We start from the raw sequence: 26,408 nt of genomic DNA, 5'->3' as shown, positions 1-26,408 counted from the left end.
GACAAGGGTAAACCTGGATGGCTCATAATGGTAAAGGGCCTAGTTGGGTTCCAATACAAAACTTCAAAACCCTAAATGATCAACATGTAAGTTAAAGAACGAAATTTAATGGCCTTAGTATTTATAGCAGCATTTGTATCTTAGGAACCCACTAAGTTCCGAAGTGGGGGTGACATTTGACAATCTTTGCTGAAGGGGTTACAAACTTTCCCAAACTAGCAGCTCCGGGATGTTGTCCAGCAAGATTGCGTGGTCAGCCATGGCAGTCTGCAGACTCCCTAGATCTTCTCTGGGGATGTGGGTGAGAAATGAGGGACTATTTGCTTGCCTTTTGCAATACTGCTTTTAATCCTTAGGTGTATTCTGCTATCCGCCTCAAACAGACATCCAATAAAGACTTTGGGGTTTTTATGAGCAGCAAAATTATTCTGTCTTAACAGTGCCACATGGATTTCCTTCCCATGTGACCTGCTCCCAGGACTAGAAGATGTAAACCTAGTCCATGATTAGTAATGAAGGTGGGCAGAGGAGCTTGAGCTAAGGCAGTTCCAGAGAAAAATTCAGTCCTATTCTGTGGTGTCAGTATGTGTCTCTGTGGGCAAAATAAAAGAATAATAAAACAATAGAAACAAATAAGAAAAGGAGAGAAATTTTGGGATTTATTTTGCAGCTGATTAATTAATATGCTGCTTTATTTCTCCCCTTTCCTTCTTCACTCAGCCTAACCATCAGCCTGACAAAAGTAAACTCCTTATATGCACCCAATAAAGATGCAAAAGCAGGAAATCCCATAGCGAGAGAATGGCACTTTGCTTCAGTTATCCTGGGAATCCACAGGTCAGACCAGAGTATCTAGTGCAGCATGCTGACCTCTAAAAACATTTGTGTGACAAAACCCTTTGTAAGTCTTTATTAGTTAAACATGGCTTGATCTCTGATCTTGTGGGATCACACCCCCAAAGATGAGTGAGGATGGCACAAGCATAGGGTGATGTGGGGAAGAAGCTGGTTCCCATCACCAGCAATGACATAGTCCCTGTGAGATACAGCCCTGAGTGTGTGCTGCCTGAGATAACCAGAGAAGGGCATGAATGAAGGACTTGGGGAAAGAGACATAGTTTGTAGGGAAATGTTGTATGGCAGACAGATTCAGAATAGTTTAAATCTTTTTCAAATCTAAATTCCCCATTTTCACATCTTAAAGGATATCTCATTTTTTTTTCTTTTTCTCCCACTCTTATTAAGTAAATATCTAAGTGGTAACTTATGACAGAGTTATACTTGCAAAATACCAACATAAAATATTGTCTGGTATAATCTGAAAAATGTGTATTGCTTTTCAGTCTGTCGAGAGCATCTGAATTCAAGTGCTCTCTGAAAGTTGAGATTCTATTCACTAACTTTTGGCTGATCTATTTAGGGCTTTAGGAGGCAAGTTTTTTAACCTGTGGGTTTAATGGTTTTGTTAGGTTACTACCTTTTTTGCAAACTTTTCATTAAGTCTCATTGTCAAAAATTAAAAAAGCTGTTTTGAAGAAGCAAACTTTTACAAGGTTTGTAGTTCATGAATTCACCTGCCGAAGACAGATTACCACTTTCCTTACCATCAAAACAGAACCGAATTTATACACACTTCAGACTTTGCTCACGGCTTCTTGGTTCAATAAAAGAAGGGGAGAATTAGTTTCCTTGTTGTACTCCCAAGGGAATCCCGCTAAGTTAAAGCACATTTTAATCTCTTGAGCCGGCAGCTTTATTAGTAAGCGTTCCCCAATCTTCAGGGAAATCTAATTTCACAAATAGATCAGAGTCACTTCAAACGCAGCTTTCAGTTGCCATCCACCGGGGGACAATCGGGGAGGAGGAAGTTTGTCAGAAAAGACCCTCTCTGAGCCCAAGAGTGATTACCAGAGGTGTCTCCATCGACTGCCACCCACCTAAAGTCGATAGTACTCAAATGAGTACGCCGGTGTGGACTATATAAGAGAAGCGCATGGCCCTGGAGGGCGCATCCCCCATCTCCGGGCGCAGCACCGAGCGCCCCACTCCGCGCCCGGCGGAGCCTCCGCGGGGACACGGGCTCTCCGACGGCGGCACAGGACCTGGCTCCCCAGCCCGCACGCACCCAGCCGGACTCGCCTCCGCCTGAAGGTAAGCGGCCTCCCGCCGGCTCTCTGGAGGGGATCTTGGTGTGGAACGAGGGGGTGTCGCTGCCCCGGAGCCAACCGCGGGTCGTTGCCCGGTTACTCACCGGGTTTGCCGTGCGCCCCGGCGGCGGCGGAGGAAGGGAGAGCCCCGAGCCGTCGGGGAGAGCCGGCTCCCTTGAGGCTCCGATTAACTCCTTCGCCCAAGAGGATTTGCAAGGCAGGCCAACTAGAACACAGTTTGTAAATAACAGAATTTGCCTCCCTCCCTCTTAATTCTACCCGTTTTCTATAATTAGAATAGCTTACTTAGGGCATTAAGGGCTGCTCTCGAAGCCCCAGCCTGCGGTAATTGTTTTCGCCCTTTACACCCTGATTTGCGGCAGTTCCGATGTAACTCTCCGCTCACTGAACTCCATCCCCCTGCCGTCCGTGCTCGCTCCCCGAACCCCCCGCTGTGGCGCTCCCCGGGTGGAGCACAAGGTGGCTGGACAAGGCTGGCCCATCGTGGGGGCTCCCCCGCCGCCCTGCTCCGCCAACAGAACCAGGAGGCACCCGCGGGCGCGGGGACTCCAAGGGCAAAGGGAGCCGAGCAAATCCCCTGCAAAACCCTGTACCGCGAATATGTGCGGCGCGGTTAATAACCTTGCCCTAATCCGTGACTATTAAACGCACTCTCCGAGGAGCTGGGCGAGCGTGGCGGCACTGCGGGGTGCCGGCCCGTCGGGTCCCCGCTCCGCGCCCCCTCCGCCGGCGCTCCGCGGGCTTCGCCCGGCCCAGCGTGCGGGAGCGGCGGTGCCCCCGGGCGCGGCATGGGGGGCGGGCGGGTGGGGTGCGGGCCGGGCCCAACGCTGACCGCCTTCGCTGTCTGCCTCCTCCCAGCGCCGCAGAGATGCGAGGGGCGAAGAAGCGCCAGGCGCTGCCCGCCATCGTGCTCCTGCTGCTGGCCTCGGCCAGGCCGCCGCCGGGCGCCGAGGGCAGGGACGTGCCCGCCGCCGGAGCCGAGCGGGGGGCGCTCCTCGACATCCTCCTCCAAGCCCTGGGCGACGACGGCCGCCCGCCGCCGCCCCGCCCGCCGCGGAGGGACCGGGTGATCTCCCGGCGGTACAGCGGCAGCAGTGCCCCCCCGGCAGAGCCCCGCGCGGCCGCCGCCGACCCCCGGCCGCCCCCGGCCGTCGCCGCCGCCCCGCCGCCCCCGCGGGTCTTCGCCGCCGCCCGGCACGGAGGTAAGAGCCGCCGCGCTGCCCCGCGCAGGGAGCCCGGGGGTGCAGTCCCTCCGGATCCCGTTCCTGCCACCTCCTCCAGCCGCCCAGCCCGACGGCTCCTTTGCCGGCGCATCCCGCTGCGGCAGGGAGCGGGCCAGCGGAAAGCGGGTCGGGGGATGCCCTGCCATCGTCCCGGAGCTGCCACGAGGTGGGCTCTGCCTTTGCTGAGTTCGACCCCCCTGAGGGCAGCGCAGCCCAGCCCCGCTCCCCAGCTGAAGCTGTGGGGGTATCCGAGACGGAAGGCAGGAGAGGGTCACTGGGGCTTCGGCACCTTCGGCCGGGAGGTCAGCTGCGGCCACCATTGATCCCTCAGAGCAAGCCTTCCAACTTCCCTATACTGCAGCGCAGCACTGGGGGCCCCGTTTCTCCCCAAACTTAGGACTGCTCCTCTGATCTGCACAAAGAGCATAAATGACCAATCTGAGCGACAGCTGTCTGGACGTACTCCTTTAAACTTCCTCTTCAACTTTGCTGCTTCTCGTGTGATGCACTTCTCTAGTTTTGCAGGGCAGGTGCAGAAGATCCAGACTGTGCTGGGCATGGGGCTTATTTCACCTTTCAGAGGATGCTCAGACTGGGGCAGGGAGCCATCTCCAGAACTGGCACTGCTGGCAGTGACAGCAGGGACAGTTCAGGGCCAAGCACAGCTGCCTGCTGATACTCACACTGTCTTTGGCTAGGAGACTGACACTGCTAGGTTTGATGCAGAGCCACGCAAAAACATTTCGTACTGGAGCGGAGCTGCCTGAGGAGTTTGCGTGGGTTAGGATGGTGCAGTTCCGCAAAAAAAGGAGAATCTAGTGACTGTCCCTGGCTGTAGCCCACTAATATTTTTCTCTTGTTGCCTGTCACAGACCTTGCTGGAGAGAAACCAAACTGAGGGAACCCAGGGAAGTTCGGTTTCTTAGGGATTTGTGTCCCTGGAGAGCGCCCTTGTGGCTGATGGCTGGCAATGGATGAAGCTGAGATGCAGCCCTGCCCAAGTCTCACTGGTAGACTTACTCTTTTCTGTTCAGTAGTCCGTTTTAAAGGAAATTAAGCCTAGTTTTGGAAAATCTTGAAGTTGCATGACAAATTCAGAAGTTAATAGGTGAATAACTGATTGGTAGGGCAGCACTTGCACAGGGAGATTGCTGCACATTCTAAGGAAACTGGGCCAAAATTTATCAATCAAGAAGTAATCAATGCTCTGGCCTTGAAGCTTCTCAGTGTGATCTGCTCCAGGTATTGGACTGTACATCACTAAGGGGTTGTATTGTTCCAGTGAACTTCCAGATATTCTTGCCTTTTCAGACTGTAAAGTCTCTGGTAGTTATGGAAAACCAACCCAAACCAGATTGCCACAGATTTGTGTGCTGACTGGAAAAGATGTTGCAGGTTATCAGCATGCCTGGTCAGAGGTGTTTATTTACTGTGGCTTGAATACTTTATGTGCTGTGGGCAAGACCTCAGCCCAAGAAAAAAATGTTAAATGGTCTTTTCAAGGCAGAATACATGAAGGCTTACATTCTTCTTTTCAAGAGAATGAAAGACAGAATAGTATAAATCTGAGAATTACTTTCAGGTTTATACTTTGCAATAATTATTGGAATAACTACTAGTATCAGGTGGCTTGAAGAAAATTCTATTTTAGACAACAGTATCTCCCATGTGAGATATTTGCTCTTAACTAAATAATTCTTTTAACTATAGAAAGCATAAATATTTCATAATATTTATATAATTTTGAAGGGGAATTTTCTTGAATCTATCAGTTTTGTACACTGTAAGATTTTGTTTTCTGTTAGTTGTTACTTTTAGTAATTATGTTGTACACAAAAGAAACAGCTGAACTTCCTTAGAGAAATTCTCCAGTTGTCCACAGTGTAGGTGCAGTGTCCTATGGGCAGCCACAAAGGTAGCTTTCTCCTCAGCCTGAAAGAGCAGATCTACAGTTTAAATAATAGTCACATTTTTGGATTCATCTCATTTTTAGTTACCAATACCAAGGATACAAATTAGCACCTGTTGTGACGGTGTGTACTTGCTTTGTTGGATAGAAGAATGTGACACAGCTTTTGTTACAAGTCATTAACTCTTTTTTTTATAACGCCTGTCACCAACACATTAATGGCAGCTTTTTACTCCAGCTGGTATTACCTGTTCATCAGCTGAACAGAGCAGCTTATCTTCCCCTCAGGCAGGAAAGTCGTTGCATTCAGTGGAGTACTCAGCCAAGCATTTGAAACTGGAGTTACATATTTTGATTGTCTGTAGCTGCTGAAAATCAAACCCAAGTGTCTGATTTAAAAGACAGTTGAGCAGCTAATTACTTCTTTTGTTTGAAACAAAAAAGCATCCGGAATAGTGCTGTATACAGAACAGAGAATGCAAGACAAATAATTTCTGTGTGTTTTCTCTTTTTCTTTTTTATTTTCTGAGGATGCTACTCTGTATCATCAATGAGTTGAATAGCAGGAGTACTGAAATGTACTTCCCCTCCTGTTCTCTCATTCCTTCACTCTCAGGACTCTCTCCAGCTTTAGTCTAGCCACTCGCTGAGCCGCACCTCCACCCTCACCTTTCTTTTATTTCATTTAAGGCCTTGGTTAACTATTTGTATAGTGAGAAAGCTGACCTGGAGTACCACTGGGTGAATTCTAGGAGCAGCACAGGGTGAGTGGCTGCAGCACATATCCAGGGGTGAGGTTTGAGAGGGGATAGGACCTCCTTCGTAGTTTTATGGGGTCCCGCTCATTTAGCTCAGGCCAAATGGGAAAGCACAGCACCTATAGGGTGTCTTTGATGAGGCAGGAAAAAGAAGAGTGAAACCCTTAACTGTCAGACATGGTACATGTACCACTCAGTTATAGATGAATATGTAGGATATAAAAGTGAGAGTGGTTTTGGTCTGTGATATGCCATCTGGATGTGGCTAGCAGGTGGTTCACAGACAGGTTCTGGGCTAGAGCTATGCCATGGGAATAAGAGTTGTGCTCTACTTCATGTGGTTTTGTCACAGAGCAAAGGGGCATGACTGAAGTAGAGTGGACACTCAAACCTGCCCTGCTGTGTTGGGCCAGTGAGATGCTGTGACCTGCCTGGAAAGGACTCTTTAGGTCCTTCTTCCCCCTTAATAATCAAGGTTATATTCCATGTCATGTGCTTCTTAACCATAAGCAAATTTGTGTCATGGTTCTTGTAGGACCCAGGACACTCACATATGCAATAGAGATATCAGTTTCACCATCACTTCAGCTGTCTTATCTCTTTTATCCCTACATGTTCAAAAGTCTTATCTGACACAGATCTGTCCCTGTTTTTCTTGGTGACCTGATTAAGGAGAGTGAGCACTTACTCTGAAGAGTACCTTTAGATGAAATTCCAACAAACCAAAAAGCAATCTTTGTTTTTTCTAGGATTCCTGGTAGGATGTCACTAAAAATACAAATTGTTCCTTTGAATTATTATATCCAGTGAGATTAAATTTTCTGTCATAACATCCTTTACTTGCCTGATTTCCATGAAGTTTCTATGCTTGAGTGTGATTTTTTTTTTCACTAAGAGATGTCTCAAAGTGTTTTAAGCTTAGTGATGAAAGCTCTTCAATGGGTAATCTTTTTTATAACTATCCCCTGCTTCTGATGCATAACTGTGGTCAGCTTTTTTTATGAAGAAAACATGTATTTTCACAAAGAGAAGATTCAGCTTCAGGTTATTTTTGGATGTCAAGTCAGGGGAACTAGAATAGTTTGTCATTCTTCTTAGATTTTCTTTGTTACATTTATCCAAACACTTTCCTCAAAACCAGAATAGCTTCCATGTAATTAGATTTAAAGAAATATTGAGAAATAAAAAAATCTGCATTATCTGTTCTTTCCTTACCTATTGCCCACCACAGTGGAGAAAGGAGCTATCTAAACTTACAAGGGTTAGGGGGCTGAAATTTCCTTTTTGTCCTGGGAGACCAACAAGACATTTTAAAACATTTTGAGTAGTTATTTTTCAAGCATGAAGGAATGAAGATAAATATTGCTCTCAGTTTATGAGTATGTTCAAATTAGCCTCCTGAGCATATCTACTTCAGATTTAGAATAACATATCAGAGGAGAGAATTTGGCCCTCAAAATATTTAAACTTTGAGATTACACTTAGGAGTTCAGTTTTATGCCAAAATTTCTTACACATCAGCAGCAGAAAACTGTAAGTTGTCCTATGACATAGTGCTAGTTTAACCATTATTCATAATGAATTAGATTTGAAAGATACATTTGAGGTTTATTTTAGTTTGGGGTTAAATCAAACCCATGTATCCTATGTAAGGTGTAAGAAAAGTTTTGGTTTTTTTCCTCACTTAAAAAGATCTCCTGTAGGTGTGGTGATAGTTACAGCTGGAAGTCCCTAATTCTACAAGACCTGCTGTGCCTAATACTAAACTGCTTCAGTGAATGTAATTACAGATCTGGAATAAAAAAAGGAGACCATTGAGGAATGTAAACTTTTTCTCTAAGAAATTAAAATGTATGGTATGACATAACACAGAGTTCTTTGTAATGCTTAAGCCTCATCTGATTATTATTTCTGTTAATAAGCTAGCTTTTTTTTTTTCCCTTTCTTACTGTATTGTGTTAATAGGAATTAACACATTCAGGAGACTTAAAAGAAGATGAGAGTTAATAAAAATGCCATTCTCCAAAATCACATTTACCAAAACAAACATTATCTTAGAAATTAGCAAAATAGTGGTTGAAATTGGTTTAAAAAAAGAATAACTGTTACATTAAAACAATCCAAATAAATTCTTGTGATCTGTAGTAATCATTCCTCATTCTATAACTGACATTTTTGAATCAATTATTTTTACAGTCAAGCTGGTAGGTAGGCTTTTCTGAAACAAAACAAGGCAAATATATTCTGCTTTTGAAAGCTTAGTATAAGCCGTATTCCAAATGGTTTAGGGGCTTGTTTTTCTTTATTTTTAATGAGGTGGACATGATATGGAAATAAATTCTAAGTTTGTATATTCCAGATCTAGTGACTAAAAGAAAATATATTCTCATAGATTAACAAAGGTAATTAAATATCAAATACTATTCCTCTCAGCGGAACATCTATATGGCAGTGTCCTTGGGACAGGGCAACTGGCTTGAGTGCTGGAGGGAGTGAAGATTGCATAGGGCAATATGCTTCCCAGGCCAGTGGTTACTGAGCCAGGATTGGAGGGGCTGTCAGGGTCTTGCCACACCATGAGGCAGAAATATAAACAGTCCCAGTGAGTTCAGCGGAAATAACCATTACCTCTGCTTGTACCACGGTTAGGTGTCAGTTCCACCCAAAAAATACAAGTGGGCAGGATGAATTTTCATTTCCTTTGATGAAAGGAAATCCCAAATGGTGCTGAGATTGTATACTCCTTCAGCCTTCAGTCCTATGCAGTGCTTGAATCAATCATGATTGTGATTGCTTTGCTATCTGTCACACCACTGCTACATTCCTTTCCCTGCCTGCATGGGTTTTTAGGGGTATTGTGTAATATGCCTTTTAGCAGCAATACTCTATGTTTGGCAAACATAATTCCCAGACAGTAGAGCCAGGCCACTGAACAAAAGACATCTGAAATCTAGGATAAGCCATAAGTCTTCCATATCATGGTGGAGAATGTCAAGCCCTTGGACCAACTCTGAGAGCTGATGAGGGAGTGAGCAAAGATAAAAAAAAGTAGTTGTTACGTACAGGGAGACTTAAAATATAATGAAGTACATCAGAGCAATCCTTCAGATGAAGTGGTCTCCAAGGGGCTTTCCTCTCATTCCCTTTAATCCCAGCAAAGGGCACTCGATATCTGAGATGTGCTGTCCTGGCACAAGAAGGGAGAAGCCTTGTCGAACTGCAGTACCCTGAGCAGCAAACATTTCAGAGTGCACTGTGCTGTCTCAGGAGCAAGATAGGATGTCAGCATATAGAAAAGCTCTTCTGTTGAGCTATTGCTTTAATCAAGATGAGGACATCTTCTGGATTTTGTTTTTGTCCTATTTCATATTTTTATAAAACTTCTATTTAGCGTGACAAGACACACAATTACTAATGTGTGCAGTTCTGGCTCCAGAAAAGTGAATGTCAGAATTTTCACTGTATTACACCAGGATTGGGCCTGAAGTATGCCAGGATTCCTCCAATATGCAGGGAAGAGAGCAACAAAGAAAACAGAAGTTTGTTTCAAAGTAGATCTTCCTGCATTACTATCTGTAATTCAGGAGCAGCATGCATTTTGAATTAGTCCAGCTTGGCCCTGAGCCTGTGAGCAAACTAAAGAGCTGATACATTTCGTGTGGTTTTCTTCTTTCCATTAGGCACAATTTGATTTTTCTATCAGAAAAGAATGGCAGGTCTCTGTGTTTTTGTGGTTTGTTATTTCAGGTGTTAGTCTGCCAGGGAAAGCCTCTGAGAAGTGGGAGAATGACAGTGCACAGGGTGTAAGGCTTTGTAATACATTTATTTTTGATAAATAGCCTTTAGCCTTGAAAATACACTGCTTCATGTGTGGAGATGATGTTGCTTTTTAAATAACTATGTATACAGGGAGAGAGATTTAAGAAGAGATGTATACATACATCCATACATCAAGGCACACAGACTCCTCTTCTAATTAATAGGGTTTGAGGGCAATTTGCATGAGAATGATGTGATGTTTCAGACCCACATGTGATTTAAGAGTTACCAGTGTGACTTACAAAGGCTTTGTTCTGGGCATAGGGCAGTGATATGGGTTACACATCATAAAGTCACCCCAAGACAGGCTTATATTTTTCAAAGTGCTTATCACAGTATAAAAACAATTGCATAATAGTAGTCACTGTGGAAATCTATAAGCAAAACTTCAAAACCAATGAGGTACCCGAGAAAGATGCACCATCTACAAAAAGAGCCACTGAAGTGCTGCAGAGAGAAGGGGGTGACTGGTTCCATGCCTAAAATATATGTAAGGCCACTGTCTGCATTGGGATAATTTTATTGTTAAAGAAGATCTCTCCAAGTGATCTGAAAGGAGTTTGTAGGAAGGGGAAAATATCCCCCTTATTAACATCTGTTTTCCAGGGAACTAAAATTTTTGGAGTTTTATCTCCTACATTTCATGGAAGTTAAAAAAAACCAAAAACTGAAATGTGACCATACCCTATGTTAATAATTTGTAACACTTGCTTTAAAACATACCACATAAACACACTTTAATAGTCACAGTAAATATCTTCTTTTTCATTGCATGCATTCAGGTGACATTGTACTGAAAAAAAAAAAGAAAGCTCAGCTGTTGCTTATGTTTGGTTTTGATGGTTGATGGTTAGGCTTTTCTATTCAATTTAAGGATGACTGCTTCATTTTGTCACTTGTGAATTAGAGGTTACTACTTTTGTGGAAGTCCTACAGGCTATTTACTCAAGTTTGGTGGGTTTTTAATGTCGGTCAATTGGAAAACAGTTGCTCTAGTGAGGGGTTTAATTGGCTATTGATTGCCTACTGAGGGCATAGTTCTTTAGGTTATAAACAAGATTTAACACACGAAGGATCCAAGCATTTGATTGATTAGTGGCCATTTTTATATTATTGTATGCTTTGTTATGTCTGCTGTGCAAAAAATCATTTATGTGCTGTGCTCCACTGATTTTACCAAAACAGTGCATAAAAATGTGTTTAATACAAGCTTTAACACCCGTGAAAAATACTGTTTGAAGTTACAAACTGTGGCTACTTTTTGATCATAATACTTTGTTTTTAAACATACAGTTAAAATGTATGTAGTCAAGCAAAAACCACTCATGGTAAAGGCACAGTTTTGAATACAAAGAATATTTAAACTTTTTAAAAAAATTTTCTTGTTGATGTTTTTTTAAAAGCTTACTAAGTCTTTCTTTCTCAATCCAAGTAAATTGGTTCAGTTGCATTTTAGTACATGCTATCTTACTACATTTTTTGAAATCTGTGTCTTTAACTTAAAGAAAAACGTTTACAGTTACATCAGCAAAGCAATCATTGTCATGTTCCTTGCAGATTTTAGACAGAATCCTGAGTGACATAGCACAAATCTAATTAAGGCTTTGCTACTCAAATTATTTTCTCCTTTTTCACTCAAGCCTGTAAAATAAAGTGAAAAGCAAAATAAAACCCTACTGGAAAACAGTCCGAAACTTTTTCTTCCCTAACCTTTGCTGTTTATGATGTGTTTCAGTAATAAGAACCTTTGAAATGAAGTGTTAGAAAATGCATCCTTGTCAGTGTATGTGGCAGTGGTGGATGTATGCCCTGGATTAGTAAAACCCTTAAATCCCATTGGATTAAAATGAGTAAGGAGATAGCTGTGATGTTATTACTCTAATCATGATAGAGTAATTACTTCTTTGTCTGCTAATGACATAGCATGCCTAACACATGAGAGACTTCTCTGCTGTCACAGAAATTTCAGTTTAGGAAATTCAGGAGAAAGATTTCAGAACTTGTCTTTTACATAGTAGACAAAGAGTTACGGCCAAAACATACTAATTATGAGGATTTCTTATGGTCTCCAGGGAGATCTTCTGGGCCAGAAGACAATCTAGAGTAGGCTAATTGCTTGCATTTAATACTATGCACCTGAATTTTGAATGGACCTGTTAGTCAGTAGTAATTTAGCAAGGTACCACAATTTGGGCTTCCCATTGTTATAAGATCAAGTTCCAAGTTTGTATGGGAAGGTAACATATACAGATTTCCCCCTTTATTCAGTAACAAGTCACTTTTCCAGATATCAGGCAATTTTCGTTCTTTCAGAAAAGGGATTACTATAAAATACATAATTTGTGTGTATAAGACTAGCAAAGGTACAGCAAATTTACACTCAGATCTACTTCTCGTGAACAGGGTGACTCCACATTACCTACATGGTGGAGTCACTCCATGTGTGTATATGTGATTCAGCTCTATGGAAATATGGAGGATCACTTATATAAGATGAAGTCAGGGCTTTCAAAATCCTTGATGCAAATCCAAACTACACATTTATACTGAAGTCCACTGTCCCAGAACTGAGCTGCACCTCCAGAAAAGCCTTGCTTCTCCTTCTTTACTTTTGGCTGGGATAGCTGTTCCTTTCCTGTCAGAACAAGGAGTGAAAAAAAGGAGAAAATCTGGAGATTAAGTGTTACAAACATGTTAAGTCTTATCTTAGGATAAAGAGAAAACCTCTCAAGTGTTAAGGGTACCACTTCCTCTGCAGTTACACTCTATCTCAGAATCCCAGAATATTATAACTGTGACAATGGTATTAAAAAATCAGGGAAAGGTTAAAGTTGCTCAGTACCAAGATATGGAAAGTGTTTTCTGCTTTTTTAAGGTCAGCTGTTTCTGCTCAGCACCTTTTGGCCCACTGAAATGTATGGTTGCATGTATGTTACACCTGTTTATGATCCTTGAAGATAAAACCTCCAGTATTAGTATGTCTAAGTAGCTCACTATCTTTGATTCATTTATATGTAACACTCAAAATATTTTGATCTTAGTTATACGTTATAAGTGGTCTCCTTATGCAACTATGATAGGGTAAAATGACCTCAGCCTGAGTATAAACCTGACATATGATCACTGGGAACACCTTTAAAGCCGTTGTTTGGGATAAAGTATTTATAATGGAGAAATGGTGTATTATTAATCCATTTGTGGTATTTCTGTATCTGTTCGAATTTGGAAAGAAATAAAAACATTCCTAAAATAAGCACAGGAAATGTAAAGTACAGTTAAACATTATCATTTGCACAGCAATCAACCTGGAGCCTATGCATATTTAGAAAAAAGAGCAGGGTCTAATTAAGCTCTGGCAAACTCGATTCTATTTCCTTTCACACCAGTAGAGTTTGCCTGTGTTTGTCAGTGCTGAGTTTGGCTTGTACGCAGTTAAGCACATGTCATCAGTTTTCATTCAGTCCATTCAACTAGTTCATATATTGCCTTTGATGTATTGCAGCTGTTCTTGTGTTTAATTTATGCAAATATTCCAGAATCTACATTTATTACCAGCCATGATAGCTCAGAGTGCTTTGCATAGAGTCCTGCAGAGTTGCACAAAGTGAATTTCCTCTTAATACTTATCTATATGTAGTCTCTGTATCTTATTCTAAGAGTGGTTTTGCCTTCAGTCAGGAGCCCTCCAATAACTTCCCAGGCATAATTTGGAGTCTCTGGATTCATCTGAAATACCTCCCGTGATAGCTTAGTGATTCCAAGTAGCTGATAGGTGAATTAATGGAAATTGTTTTCTGTTATAGAAAAAAAAATTATGAATAGGGAAAGATAGCTTCAGTAAATAATGCCTTGAATAGTTTGACCAGTCTTTCCTATATGTCTCAATCTTTTCAGTGAATTATCCTTTTTTAAGTTTAATGAACAATTAGTATGGTAATGCAGCTTTCTTCTTGGAAAGGGGCAAGTACATATTCACAGCTTTAGTATTCAAAATAGCAAGGGTTTCATAATACGCTACATTTTCTCATTTGGATTGTTTGAGGGATATGCTATCCTGTTTGTTAGATTTTCTTAAAAAAAGAGGGATCTTTTGCATAAAGTCATACATCAGATCTGTAATAGTTTCGAGATTTTTTTCTTTACTTTTTGTGCCAGTTTGGACAAAATAAATATATGTTTTAGTGTTTTCCATGTTCACATCTCTGACAGAGGAGAAAAGAAAAAAGGTGAAGTATGCACATAATGCTAATCTGTATGTGTGTGGTGCTGTTCCAGAATCTCATAATGCTAAGTATAGTTGTTAAATAAGTTTTTATACTTCAAATGAAAACAACAGAATATGTTGACCTAGACCCTTATCCATTCTAGTTTTAACTGTTTTCTATAGTGATCGCTAATAGCAATAGCAAAAAAGTAACCATATACACTACATTTGGCTTATTTCTTGATCTCACAGCGTTTTCTGATGGAAATAGGGATTTGCTGAGAGGGAAAAAAAGAAATCCATCCTTCTTAATGTTCTTTTGCCAAGCTAATATAAGGGTCTCCACAGGCAAGGATTAACTAATACAAATATGCTTTCTGAGCAGCTATTGAAGAATTACTAATACACATAATTACAGCTGAGTTCAAGATATCCAACCTTGTAAATACATCCTGTTATAATTTTGTTACGCTTGACTGAAGCCCTAGGAGAAGCCAATGTTTCAATCTCTTTGTTCAAGTCTTAATGAATTATTGGAAAGTGGCTGATTAAAAAGCATTGGATCAGAAGAGGCTGCTGCATTCTGAATGTTGCTCTCTTCGATGTTGTTTACCTCCCAAGCTGACTCATTTCCTTGGCCAACAATCTCGGCCCATGAAGCTGTGAGCCTACTTTGTTGGACCATTATATTGCGCTTGGAAGGCAAATGTGGTAGGTAGCTGTTTAGTGAATATTTTAAGAGTTCATTGGAACTCACACTTTAGAATAGAATTCTCCCCAGAGGTGGGGCACAACTATATGGTAGCTAAAGGGCATACAACAAAATAAGTGGGATGCTCAAGGAGACCTTTAGTTTCTTCTTAGAAACCACAGTTTCCACACTTTTTTTTTTTTTCCTGTTTGGTAAACCAGTTTGCTACCAGTTTCCAGTTGCCTCTGAAATGAACGACTCTTCAGCTGTCCAAGGCAGAGTCTATAATGTGAAAATATCTCACACAGAGGCTGCTGTGTGCCACTGGGGAAGAGCTGTGGCCTACACTATGTGCCAGCATATACTTGTGGAGAGCTCCAGGTTTCAGTTAATCAAAAAAGAGCACAGGCATGAGGGGTTAGGATGTGAGTGCATCTCATCTTGAGACTGGAGTCAGATCCTTGACTGGTTCCTCGACAGTGTGAACCTATTCAAAGACGTGGATGAAGTTTGAAGAATTGGTGGTCCCTTCAAAATGTCTTAGCATTGTTCTATTACTTCCCACAGTGCACGTAGGAGGCAGTCCCCCCGTGAGCATTCACATTTCTCAGTAGATCAGTTCCACACTGCATTGTTGGTTAAAGTGAACTCAAATAAGAGTGGTGTTAAACTGCATCCTGATTTTTTTCATCTCCATTAAACTAGCTTCACTTAAGGTTCTTCTCATTGGATGCATCCATTACAATAATGTAGAAGGAGCCATAAGGTTCCCCACTCAGGCAGTGGTTGAAAAACACTCTTTTCAGATTGTGTGGAATTTTTCAGTTGAACCTGTCTTCAGGTCATCCTTTCATGCAGCCTCTCCTCTCTTGGAGTGGAGAGAGGGAAGTTGGCATGCTTGATTGATGGTCTTTTCTTTAGAGATGACCTTGCACTATGGTTAAATTATTAAGCATGGCCTGCACAGATAGAAGTGACCCGGAGTTCATGAGTTCAGAACTTCTGAGGTATCTCATTGGTAACATGCCTTGGAAGGATCCTCTTCAGGTGTCTTCTGAAATACCACAGAAGGAGCATCAGAGCAGACTGTGCTTTTACTTCAGTTACAGTAACCTAAGGATTATTTTAAATTAACCATATAGGTTTAATTTGAAGAGGCAAGTATACAGGCTAAGGATATTTGAAGCACAGTGATGAGGGCTGTAGCCCAGACCCAGGAATTCAATCTTTCTCATAAGAGTATAGTAAAGATTCAGAGGGTGCAATAGAGGAGGAAATAACATGAAAGCTGATTTTGCCAGACAGGTAAAGACTTATTCATGCTGAGGGAATCTCCAGCTGGGAAAATCCATGGTTGTTATAGCCTTTGTGCCACCAGAACAGAAAAAAGGGTAGGCTCAGGGAAGAGAATCTGGCTCAAAGAACTTAAAATAAATATCAGATGTCAGAGCTGTGACTTAATTGTTTAGCTAAGTAGATCATGTGAATTACACACAGATTGAAGACCTGGTTTTGCTCCTGTTGAAATCAAGGAGAGCAGAATCAGGGCATACTCTCCTTCCAGTTTTTTCTGTCCTCAAAAATGTGTTATTTGAGAGTACACCAGCTCCTAGAATAATTGTACCAGCTGAGAATCCATAGAGCTGCTTCTACACAACTGCTTTGTGGTTTATTGTATAGACAAAAGCTAAGAGTCTAAACAGAATGCATTTCCTTGGCTGCTCTTTGTTTTTATTCCAAAATTTGACATTCAAACAATGGCTTCTGTGACTGACCATGGAAACTGGGACTCCAGGTTCAGACTGGTTTTTGACAGATGCCAGTCTCAAAGAGATACATCAAGGTATATCTGTATTTTCCTCCCTTTATTGTAGTCTTGCAATACAGCTCTGCCACTTTGGGAACTAGACCCATGCCCCAGCTCAAAGACATTAGCTTATAAATATCCCCTTGGGAAATTTTAGTTTTGAAAGACTTACAACTTCATAGAGATTTTTTTTTCTTGTAATGAACATGCAAGAGATGTTTGTTACTTTTATGAATAAAAGGAGAAAACTTTTTATTAATCTCACCATTACACATTAATGAATGCTTTCTTTAGTATTTTAAAATTCTCTTTTAAAAAACCCCAAATAAAACCCAATATTTAAATCATGAAGGCTTTATAGAAGTGAGGAAACTATCCAAATAAGGACAGTAGCACCTGAAAACTTGAAAGGAATTTTAAGTTGCAACCAGAATTATATTTCTTGGAGCTGACTGACAATCTTACATTTATGAAGAACAAGATGGTTTTGGGAGAAGGCTTCACATGTGCAATTGAAGTTCATTTCTATTACCTGGCTAAGATCCTTCACATAATACTAGTGACAAGGTAAAATACTGGTAGATGTGACAGAAAGAAAAATGTTTGGAAACATCTACAGCCAATTAACAGACTGACATGTATTTGTACAAATGCTGTCTGGATGATGAATGACTTGGTGGAGCATGTAACTGATGACATTGTAAAGGAACAGAGCATAGAGAATTTATTTAGTATCATATTTCTGGACATACTTGGAAGATACTATGGGAAATAGTCTGATTTAGATAGGGCAGTTTTTAGGTGCTGGGTTTTGCATTCATACTGCAGCTAGGGCTCAGCTTCTTCAAGTTCATGATGATGATAATACCATTACAGCAGTCTTTTCACCAAAAGTGAGCTGTGATTTCTTTTTCTGAGAAATTACAGTGTCTAAGCACTCAGTGATCAATTACATTTCGTTCACAAATGGCGAATTAATCAAAGAAAAATCAAAGTTTGAGGGGAAGAGGAAGAGCATAATATTCCCAGTGTTGAAAAACCTGGATAGTTCACAGCAGGCAAAACTATCCTCCCCATTCCCTGTCCACCTATCCTGACACTTCAGACATGATTAAATGTTTCTTCTGTAGCTTGAGTGAGTTAGCTCCCTCCAGCCTCAGGTTATGTCCTTCCCACAGTTCAGTGCCCAGTCTTGGAGGAGCCAACTCTAGGGATAATCTGTTGCCCTTAAGAGGATGTTGAACTGGATGTTGGCAAGCCCTTTCAGGCCGTAAATAGTCATTGCTCTGCTGAGGTGGGAAGGCCTCCCTGGAATTACTGTTCATGCCGTTAGTTGTCTTCATAGCAACGATTGCGAACTATTCCTGTCACTCTCTGTTCCCACTCAGCTCAGCAGAGTCCAGACGAGGTGCGGAGGGCAAGCAGGGCACAGGGGAGGGGAGAAGGCAAAGGGCAATGGCTTGGCAAGAGTAGGGCAGGGACGGGCAAGAGTGGGGGAAGTATCAGTCTGGGTCCTTACCACGGATGTGAACAGATCTGTATCATCCTCCCCTGATTGCAAGTCAACCTTTTCTGCTTCTAAGGCTACTGAAGGGCCTTGGTTAAAAATAGTTTTCCTCTATAGCTTCTGAAGGATTGAAGTTGGTATGAGTAAAGGTAGGAATGTGTCTTGTATCCATTGAAAGTGCTCCAAGTGATACAAGATGAACACCAAATGCTCCTATGCCTGTTTCTCCTACTTTGGTTCTCTTACATCTGGATGAATTTTCCAGTCTCTGCCCTTGTACTATTACAGGTGCTTTTACTTTTGAACAGTATGGTTCAAACAGTATGTCCATCACAGAGAGTGGGGAACTGAGACTACATGAGCAGTTGTGGTATCTCAAAGATGGTCATTGGACTTCAAGTCAGAAAGTTGGGAAAGGAAAGAACTTCTGTACTCTTTCCAATTAGCAGCACAATAAAATGAAAAAGAGCAAAGTCAAGTAAAATCAGTATGTGTTTGCTTTGTTTACTCTTAATTATTTGATTTTGTGAAAGTTTCTGTTGAAAACCTGATTTCACCTGAAGCATAGAAAACCCTGGAGACAAAAGTTTGTCTCAGAGGACTTCATGTCACTTCACCTCCCTCCACTTGCATGAAAGAAGGCAGGTTTCCCACAGATTGTGCTTGGGATGGGCTGTGCCAGCAAAACTGCCATGATAGTAGCCGCAATAGCACAGCATCCTTGGCCAGGGCAATCTGCTCTCACTGTGTCCTGTGATGTTTAATAGAGAGGTACAAGGATTACAGGACTAAGGGTCTTGTTTTCTCAAAAAGGACTTCATTCATTTTCTACCACAGATGAATGGAGAGAAAACTGCAGCAGTGAAGAAAATTTAGAATACAAATGAGCACAAATTTAGAATATAAATTTAGAATAGAAATGAGCACATAACGCCTTCTGAGACAGCAACACAATTGTGGCTCTGGTGCTTCAGAAAGAGAAACTTGAAAAAAATGGACTGCTTTAAAAGTTATCTGTCTCATGATGTACACCAAAGTTCATTTGCTTTTCCTAAAAACAGTGATGTTTTACAGTCTGAAATATCCAAAAAGGGCCTGGATAATGGACACTTTTTTCATAAAAACTAGCTGAATCAGTAGGATGTTACTTACAGATTTGCCAGAAATGTGGCAAGGAGTTTGAGACTTTAATTTCTAATCCCATGTACTCCTTTGTAATCTAGTAGTAAGTAAATTGAATTAGTTCTGAAACTGACTCCATTTAATGATTTGCAGTAAACAAAGAATAGGGGAGTTAGGAATAAAACATTGTAGCAAATAAATATATTTCTTCTCAAGGTTTAAGAACATGTTTTGGTTCATGGTTTACAAGCTTGCGTCATTTTTAGGTTAGATGTAGCATTTAATCAGAAGGACTCCAGGAGAGAGGTAGTAGTAGGGATTTAAGGAGAAATTATCCCTCTTAGGTGTTCATAAGCCATAACCCAATGGGGATGATAGGACATAAATCATAACTGAGATAGTTATTTTGAATTAAAATTGGTATTTCACACTTCGAATAATTTGGCGGAAATCTACTGTATTTGTTGAATCCAGCTATCTGCTATTTCAGGAAGCACATCCGAGAATCTTGGTCATAAACTTTTCCAAAGAAATGGAATGTGCCTAGCTAATGTAAGACTTGTCTTGCCTGTTTATCAGTTATTAGAGATAAATAAGTACCCCTATATTCTTGAAGAAAGATTTGAGTCCCATCTTTTGTGTTACTATTTATATAATAGTATGTGCAGAATCTTTCGTACTATTTATAACAGCGTTGATAAAGTTTACTGCACCATTGCTCAAATAAATTTCATTAATCCAACTGAAATTAAGTGTCTCACATTTGTCATCTGTTTCTTGGTATCCCCCTGAAGGTCTCTGTCATAACAGGACAGCTGAAAACTATTTGGGTAAAAAATGCCTTGCATAATTCTCTTGAAATTACATGAATGGGGTGTTGATGAGTGAGAGGGAGTATACAACCATCAGTGAGAGTGGAATTTGTCTCTGGTCTCTGTAAAAAGGCAGCACTTCAAATAAAATTTCAAGACTATATTTAGAAATCTTAAAAGAAATAACAAATATTCCATTCCAAGCAAAAGGTGAATAATGAGAAATTTGAAATACTTCAAATCTATTCACATCTGTAGTGTGCAGATGTCAATCCATCAAACAAATTTTATGAGGACATATAAACATAGATCTACAGACAAAAACTAAGTGTGCTGAACTGGGAAAGCTGTATGCCTTTGCTCTCTGTATGTTTTTAATGTGCTCATTTTCACATTTTACTACCATCTGTAGGTGTCCTTATCTGGGTTTTTTGTCAGTTTTAGGAATCCCTTTGTACAATAATTCACACATTTTTTTAAATGTTCAGTATTTGCAATACTGCAATTTTGGTAGAACCAAATTGATTGCAGCTACACTCTTGTATGCCCTGTGGACATTAATCCCCCTGGGTTTAAGGGAGCAGCTGATGGAGATAAGACTTACAAGGGTGAGTAGGAGAGACGGGACATACGTGAGTAGACGTTCTGGGATAAGAATGAATGGTTGACTCTAGAGCAAAGAGAGGACAAAAATAGAAATCATGACTAAATGCCAGACTGATTTTGGAAGCTAGTGCTTCCTTTTACACCCATCTTTAGCACAGTTAATAACAACAGTGATTTTTTTAATGTAATACTCTTGACAGTGGTGACTGACATGGTAAACTTCATCAACCATTATGAAAGCAGACCCTGTTAGGCTTTCTCTTTGGGGTCATTCTGTTGTACTTCTAAACTGCCTGATGTCACAGCCCACTTCATTACTTGAGTTCCTGATGAATATTCCAGAATAAAAACTTAAAATTCTGTATGTACAAGACAAGATACTGTGTTCATATCTAAAGTTGGGAGAATTTGAAGATATATCAGTTAATCTGCATTTAAAAAATATTATTTGCCGTCCTCACATCAGAAAAATATTACTGGAATGAATACCAAGGAAAGTAAATGTTAAGTCACTGGTTTAAGTATCCTTACAAGCACTGTTTCAGCCTGGACAAAAAATTAAACATGGAAGCATTTATCAGACATGGGAGCAGAACTAGCATTTTAGGACTTGACTAATGAGGTACAATCATATATCACAATGTGCCTTCCAAATATTCTCTATAAATAAAGTTATAATTTGTATGGACAGCAGTTAAGTCCAGAGAGATTAGAATACTGTTTATGTCTACTCTTTGAGAGGATAAATTGACCAAGTCATTAATTATGTATTCTTAATTGCACTCTATGTGTAACCCTTAGGCTCTGGAGTACACTTTGTATTGTGGGAACTGAAAGGGCTCCCATTAGACAGGGTAATGGGTAGCCTGGTAAACTCTGCTCTCAGAGCAAGAAGGTATGCATGGGTACTTTCAGCATGTTCTACATTCAGTAGATGGCAGTGGTATGCAGTTATATATTAATTCAGGAATTTCTCTTGAGCAGACACTCTTACCTCTGTGAATCCAAGAAGTTTTGATTTAGGGATTTATCTGAGGCTTTTTCTTCCCCAGCAAATACTGAGATACTAGATAATTCTTCACTTGCTAGAGTAGAAAGTGATAAAAAATGAAAAAAAAATTTGCTAATTTATTGTAATCCTCATTACACAGCACTTGGAGGAATCTGGTAAGTTGAATTTCAAACACCAATATTACAGCCAGAAAGGAATGTGTCTGTCTGGAGCATTGACTCATTTTCCATCTATGCTCAGTATGTACACATCAAAGTCTCAAAACAAAAGTATTCAGTAAGTGGGAAATGTGTGTGTAGTAACACAGTGAGTTCTCGGAATACTGCACACAGAAATAGGTATTTTCCGTTGTCTGAAGGAATGAATTGCAGATCTAGTGGGGGAAAGCAGGGTATGTGAGTTGGAGTGGGGGTATATAAACAAAAAAATTACTAAGACAATTAGAAATTATCATAAACTTAATTGTGGAAAACGAAGAAAAAGAACAAAACAAAAGCAGAAATGCAGTTTGTGTAGTAGAAATCGCAGATGAGTAGTCTAAGAGAATTAAATTACATCATTTAAGTAGATATTTTCTCATATAGCAGTTATTTCTAACACAAATAATATAAAATGTTTAATGATTTGTGATCAGTAATGATGGAAGGAGTTGCTCCTTGTTGCACAAAGCAAAGGGGTTTTTTTTCCCCTCTCTGTGGGAGACTGCAATAAGAAAAACATAAAATCTATTAGTCTGTGAACTGAGTTGTAATACAACCACAAATTCATCCTAAGGATTTTGAGCACTCTTAAGGACCTCAGAATCAATTGGTGGTCCCTTAGTAGGGAATAAAAATATCACACATTTTTCAACAAAGAAGTACATACTCTGTTTCTGTGCTGTTTCAGGCACCACATGAGGAACCAGAGAAACATTTCAATCTATATTGATATGGCTATTGTCTACAGAACAAAAAGTAATCCCATTCTGGTAGCAATGGCATAGCAGTATAGAAAAAATAGCATTTCCAGCCTAGCCAAAGCTGCTGGAAGTCCTCAGTTTTTCAGGTAAGGACTTTGTCCAGCTCTGGCCCCAGAAGTAAGAGTTTTGTGCAATCTGGTCACAGCCAAAGAATAATAATGAAAGGAGGAAGTTAAGACCTTTTAATTGGCTGGGGTACTGAAGAAAGAAGTGTATGCTAATTGATTCAGCGATGCTTAACATCATCTGCTGCTGAGGGCTGTGCTAGGAGCTGCTCTCTCAAGCACTGGGAAACCACAGTGTGGAAAGTGCCCCAGCCAGGGATTGGGATCAACTCCCTGTGACAGCTGCCCACAGTGGTGACCACATATTTCTGTCTACCTCTAGCAGTAATACCCAGGTCAGAGCTCTAAGCACACACTTCATGCTCCATTTATTCACAGGGTATTTTATCATGCAATTCTCAAGTATAACACTGTAGTCAAACACCTGTGCTTTACTCCACGCCACACTGAATTCTTATCAAATGAACATTTTTTCTCTACTAGGATGCTCTTTGCACTGTTTTCTATTTTGGGCAAAACCCTTTTTACAATTTTTTTAAACTGAGGAAGTACATCTATTTCTAAAATTCGTAGAAATACTTACGTGTGTAGATTGAGTCATGCAGAGAAAGGATGTTTTGGGACATTAAGGTTTTTGATTATATGTTGGGGTTTTTTTTAAACACTGTTTTTGTCGGATTTCACTTATATTTAGGACAATCATGCTGAGGATATTTTCATCCTGGCATTGTAATGTCATTCTATTCAGCCATCTTCCTAGCATATCACTTTACTTGGATATTATTCTCTTGTTCTTGTTGAATTTCATCTCTGTTGCTTCAGTTCTTCTGGGAACTTATAAAATTCTTTATGAATTTACATTTGAAAGATTTTATTATCACTTTTATTACCAAACATTTTATTTTCTGTGCTAACTAAACCATCTTGACATTGTTGAAAGCACGCAAACCTCCTCCTAGTATTTCCACTTGTGGTATTGTCACAGGAGGCAGGAGTTGCTATCTTTAGGCATGGTGGAGAATTTGTAGTAAAGGAAAGATCCATCCAAATAAATGAGACTTGTCTGTGTAAGTACTCGAGACAGTTTTGCTGACAGTGTTCCAATATTTGTGGGAGCATGATATTTCAACCACAGAAAGATTTATTTGTATACTATGAACAAATACAGCCTTTGTATAAGTTGAAACTTTGGAGAGTCTTGTCCTTTAAAATGTCACATTTATTTAAAACTCTGCTAATACTGTGTTGTAAGCAGTTTCATGACATGAAATGTTCTTTTCTAAAAACAAAACCAAAAACCAAACCCCACATGCTATTTTCATGCCAAAACATTTTGGAAGCCTGCATCTGGGTTTATAATAGAAAAGTCAACTGCATCTTACTGCTGACAATTTTCTTCTGCCATCTCACAGATAGAAAGAAGAATATGCACAACTGTAGTGGGTTGACTCTGGCTCGATGCCAGACACCTACCAATGCCACTCCATCGCTCCACTCTTCAACTGGACAGGGGAGAGAAAATAAAATGAAGGTTTGTGAGTTGGGATAAGGACCAGGAGATACCACTCACCAAATACTGTCACAGGCAAAACAGGCTCTAATTAAAGATATTAATTGAATTTATTACTAACAAAACCAGGGCAGGATAATGAGAAGTAAGTAAGAGCTTAAAAACACCTTCCCCCCACTCCTCACTCCTTCTCAGCTCTATCTCCTCACCCACAGTGGCAGAGGGAGACAGGGAATGGATATTAGATAGTTCATAGCATGTCATTTCTGCTGCTGCTCCAGCATGGTATCCTTCCCACAGGAGACAGTTCTTCATGAACTTCTCCAGCTGGAGCCCATCTCATGGGGAACAGTTCACCACAAACTGCTGCTACATGGGCCACTCTTTCATGGGGTGCAGTCCTTCAAGGACAGGCTGCTCTAGTGTGGGCTGCCCGTGGGGTCACAAGTCCTGCCAGGAAACGTGCTCTAGCTTGGTCTTCTCTCTCCATGGGGCTGCAGATCCTTGCCAGGGCTCTGCTCCATCATGGGCCTCCCACAGGTTCACAGCTTCCTCTCAGGCATCCACCTGCTCTGTTGTGGGGCTCCTCCATGGGCTGCAGGTGGATTTCTGCATCCCCCTGGACTTTGATGGGCTGTAAGGGCACAGCTGCCTCACCATGGTCTCACCATGGTCTGCACCAGCTGCAGAGGAATCTCAGCTCCAGAACATGGAGCACCTCCTCCTCCTTCTCCACTGACCTTAGTGCCTGCAGAGCTGTTCCTCTCACATGTTCTCAATCTGCTCTTCTCTGGCTGCAGTTACATCTGTGCAATAACTTCTTTTTATTTTCTTCTTAGATATGTTATCACAGAGGTGCTACCACCATTTCTGATTGGCCCAGCAGTGGTGCACTTTTTGCTGTCTGATTGACTCTAATTCTCTGAATAAAATAAAAATACAGAGAAGTTGCCTGTTGGGAGCATAAACTAATGGAGATCTTGATTTTTTTTGCCTGAGGATGTGGAGGTTTTATGTCCCAAGTCAACAAACTACTGTGTGGAGTTGGCTTACTTCAGGGCTGCAATCACAGTTCTTTTCATTTATACTCCATCAGGACATGAATTTTCCTGGCACAATAATAATGACATGATACTGGAGACAGTGCAAACACGGGGTAAAAATCAGCACCTGCTGTCACAGCCTTGCATTCTAAACAGACAAAACTCAGAGAAACTGAAGGCACAGAAAGGTGAAAAGACCCATTGAAAGTGGAGCAACAACATCTTGAGTTACAAGCTGAGGACAAGCGTGAGACCAGGCCGTGGTTTATTTAATCTCCTCCCTCTTTGTAATTTCACCCAAATTAGTGAAAAATTAAACATTCCTGTCAGCTGCTGAATAACAACTGAAAGAATAATTTTCTAGGGAATTAGCTTTACAGCAGTGGTTAAATCAACTTTGGAAAGTTTATAACAAACTCAGAGAGGAGAAGCGGATCAGCTGTTGCTTACTGATTCTTAGCTCAGACCTTGCTAGCTCTCCGCAGCATCCCATTTACCCCAGCCGGGATAAAACTTAGGCAGGATCAAGTCATCTTTTACCTGAAGCCATGAGATTTTCTGTGAAATGTCACAGCTTGATAAAGCTAACAGTACGGATTGCTTTAGAGCCAACTTTGCATTATAAGCTTAACCATTCTGTCTGTAAAGCAGAGCTGGAAAACCCTCTAAATTTGTCTTGTCCCTAGAGTTTACCATAAATATTCCTACTATTTTGAGACAGAAGATCCAGTAGCAAATCTGTTTTAGCACCATTTAATAGTTGCCCATGGCCAGCACTGTCTGTGGAAGTGTGTAGGACCAGCAGCATTTTGCCCCAGATTAGTAAATATCTAAGGATACACATAGAGGCCCTAATAAGAAATAAATCCTTGAACTAAGGTTATTTATGATTATAAACTGAGATTATGCCCAGGATGAACACAGGGTCAATAGTTCAAGTGCCTTTTAACTCAGATGTACTCTGTGGTGGGCAGTGCAGACTTTGTAACCCTGGTCCCAAGAATGCCGCAGTATAAATATTCTCCCAGGTGATTAAAACCAGTGTTACTATATCCCATAGAGTATATGCTGGTTGTATTTTACAGTTGTGTAAAATGGTCTTGAGGCAAAAATGAATTGCATAAGCTCTCTCCACTCAATATTTCCCTCTCATGTGAGTTTCACACTTAAAACATTTTATTTTTTCATTTT

General features: G+C 40.8%; 1 protein-coding gene across 1 annotated transcript in view; it reads left to right on the top strand.

Annotated features, from left to right (window-relative positions):
• The first annotated feature begins 1,727 nt into the window (after positions 1 to 1,727).
• Positions 1,728 to 26,408, top strand: part of ALKAL1 (ALK and LTK ligand 1) — a 36,952-nt gene continuing 12,271 nt past the window's right edge. The window contains exons 1-2 of the mRNA XM_048287157.1: positions 1,728 to 2,151; positions 3,027 to 3,370. Of these exons, the coding sequence (XP_048143114.1) occupies positions 3,037 to 3,370 (334 nt within the window). The 5' untranslated portion in view covers positions 1,728 to 2,151; positions 3,027 to 3,036. The remainder of the gene's footprint in view (positions 2,152 to 3,026; positions 3,371 to 26,408) is intronic.

Source organism: Corvus hawaiiensis, chromosome 26 (assembly GCF_020740725.1).
Source record: "Corvus hawaiiensis isolate bCorHaw1 chromosome 26, bCorHaw1.pri.cur, whole genome shotgun sequence".
NCBI classification, from domain to species: Eukaryota; Metazoa; Chordata; class Aves; order Passeriformes; family Corvidae; genus Corvus; species Corvus hawaiiensis.
Note: the sequence above shows the minus strand (reverse complement) of the source record. Positions and strands in the feature narration are given on the sequence as shown.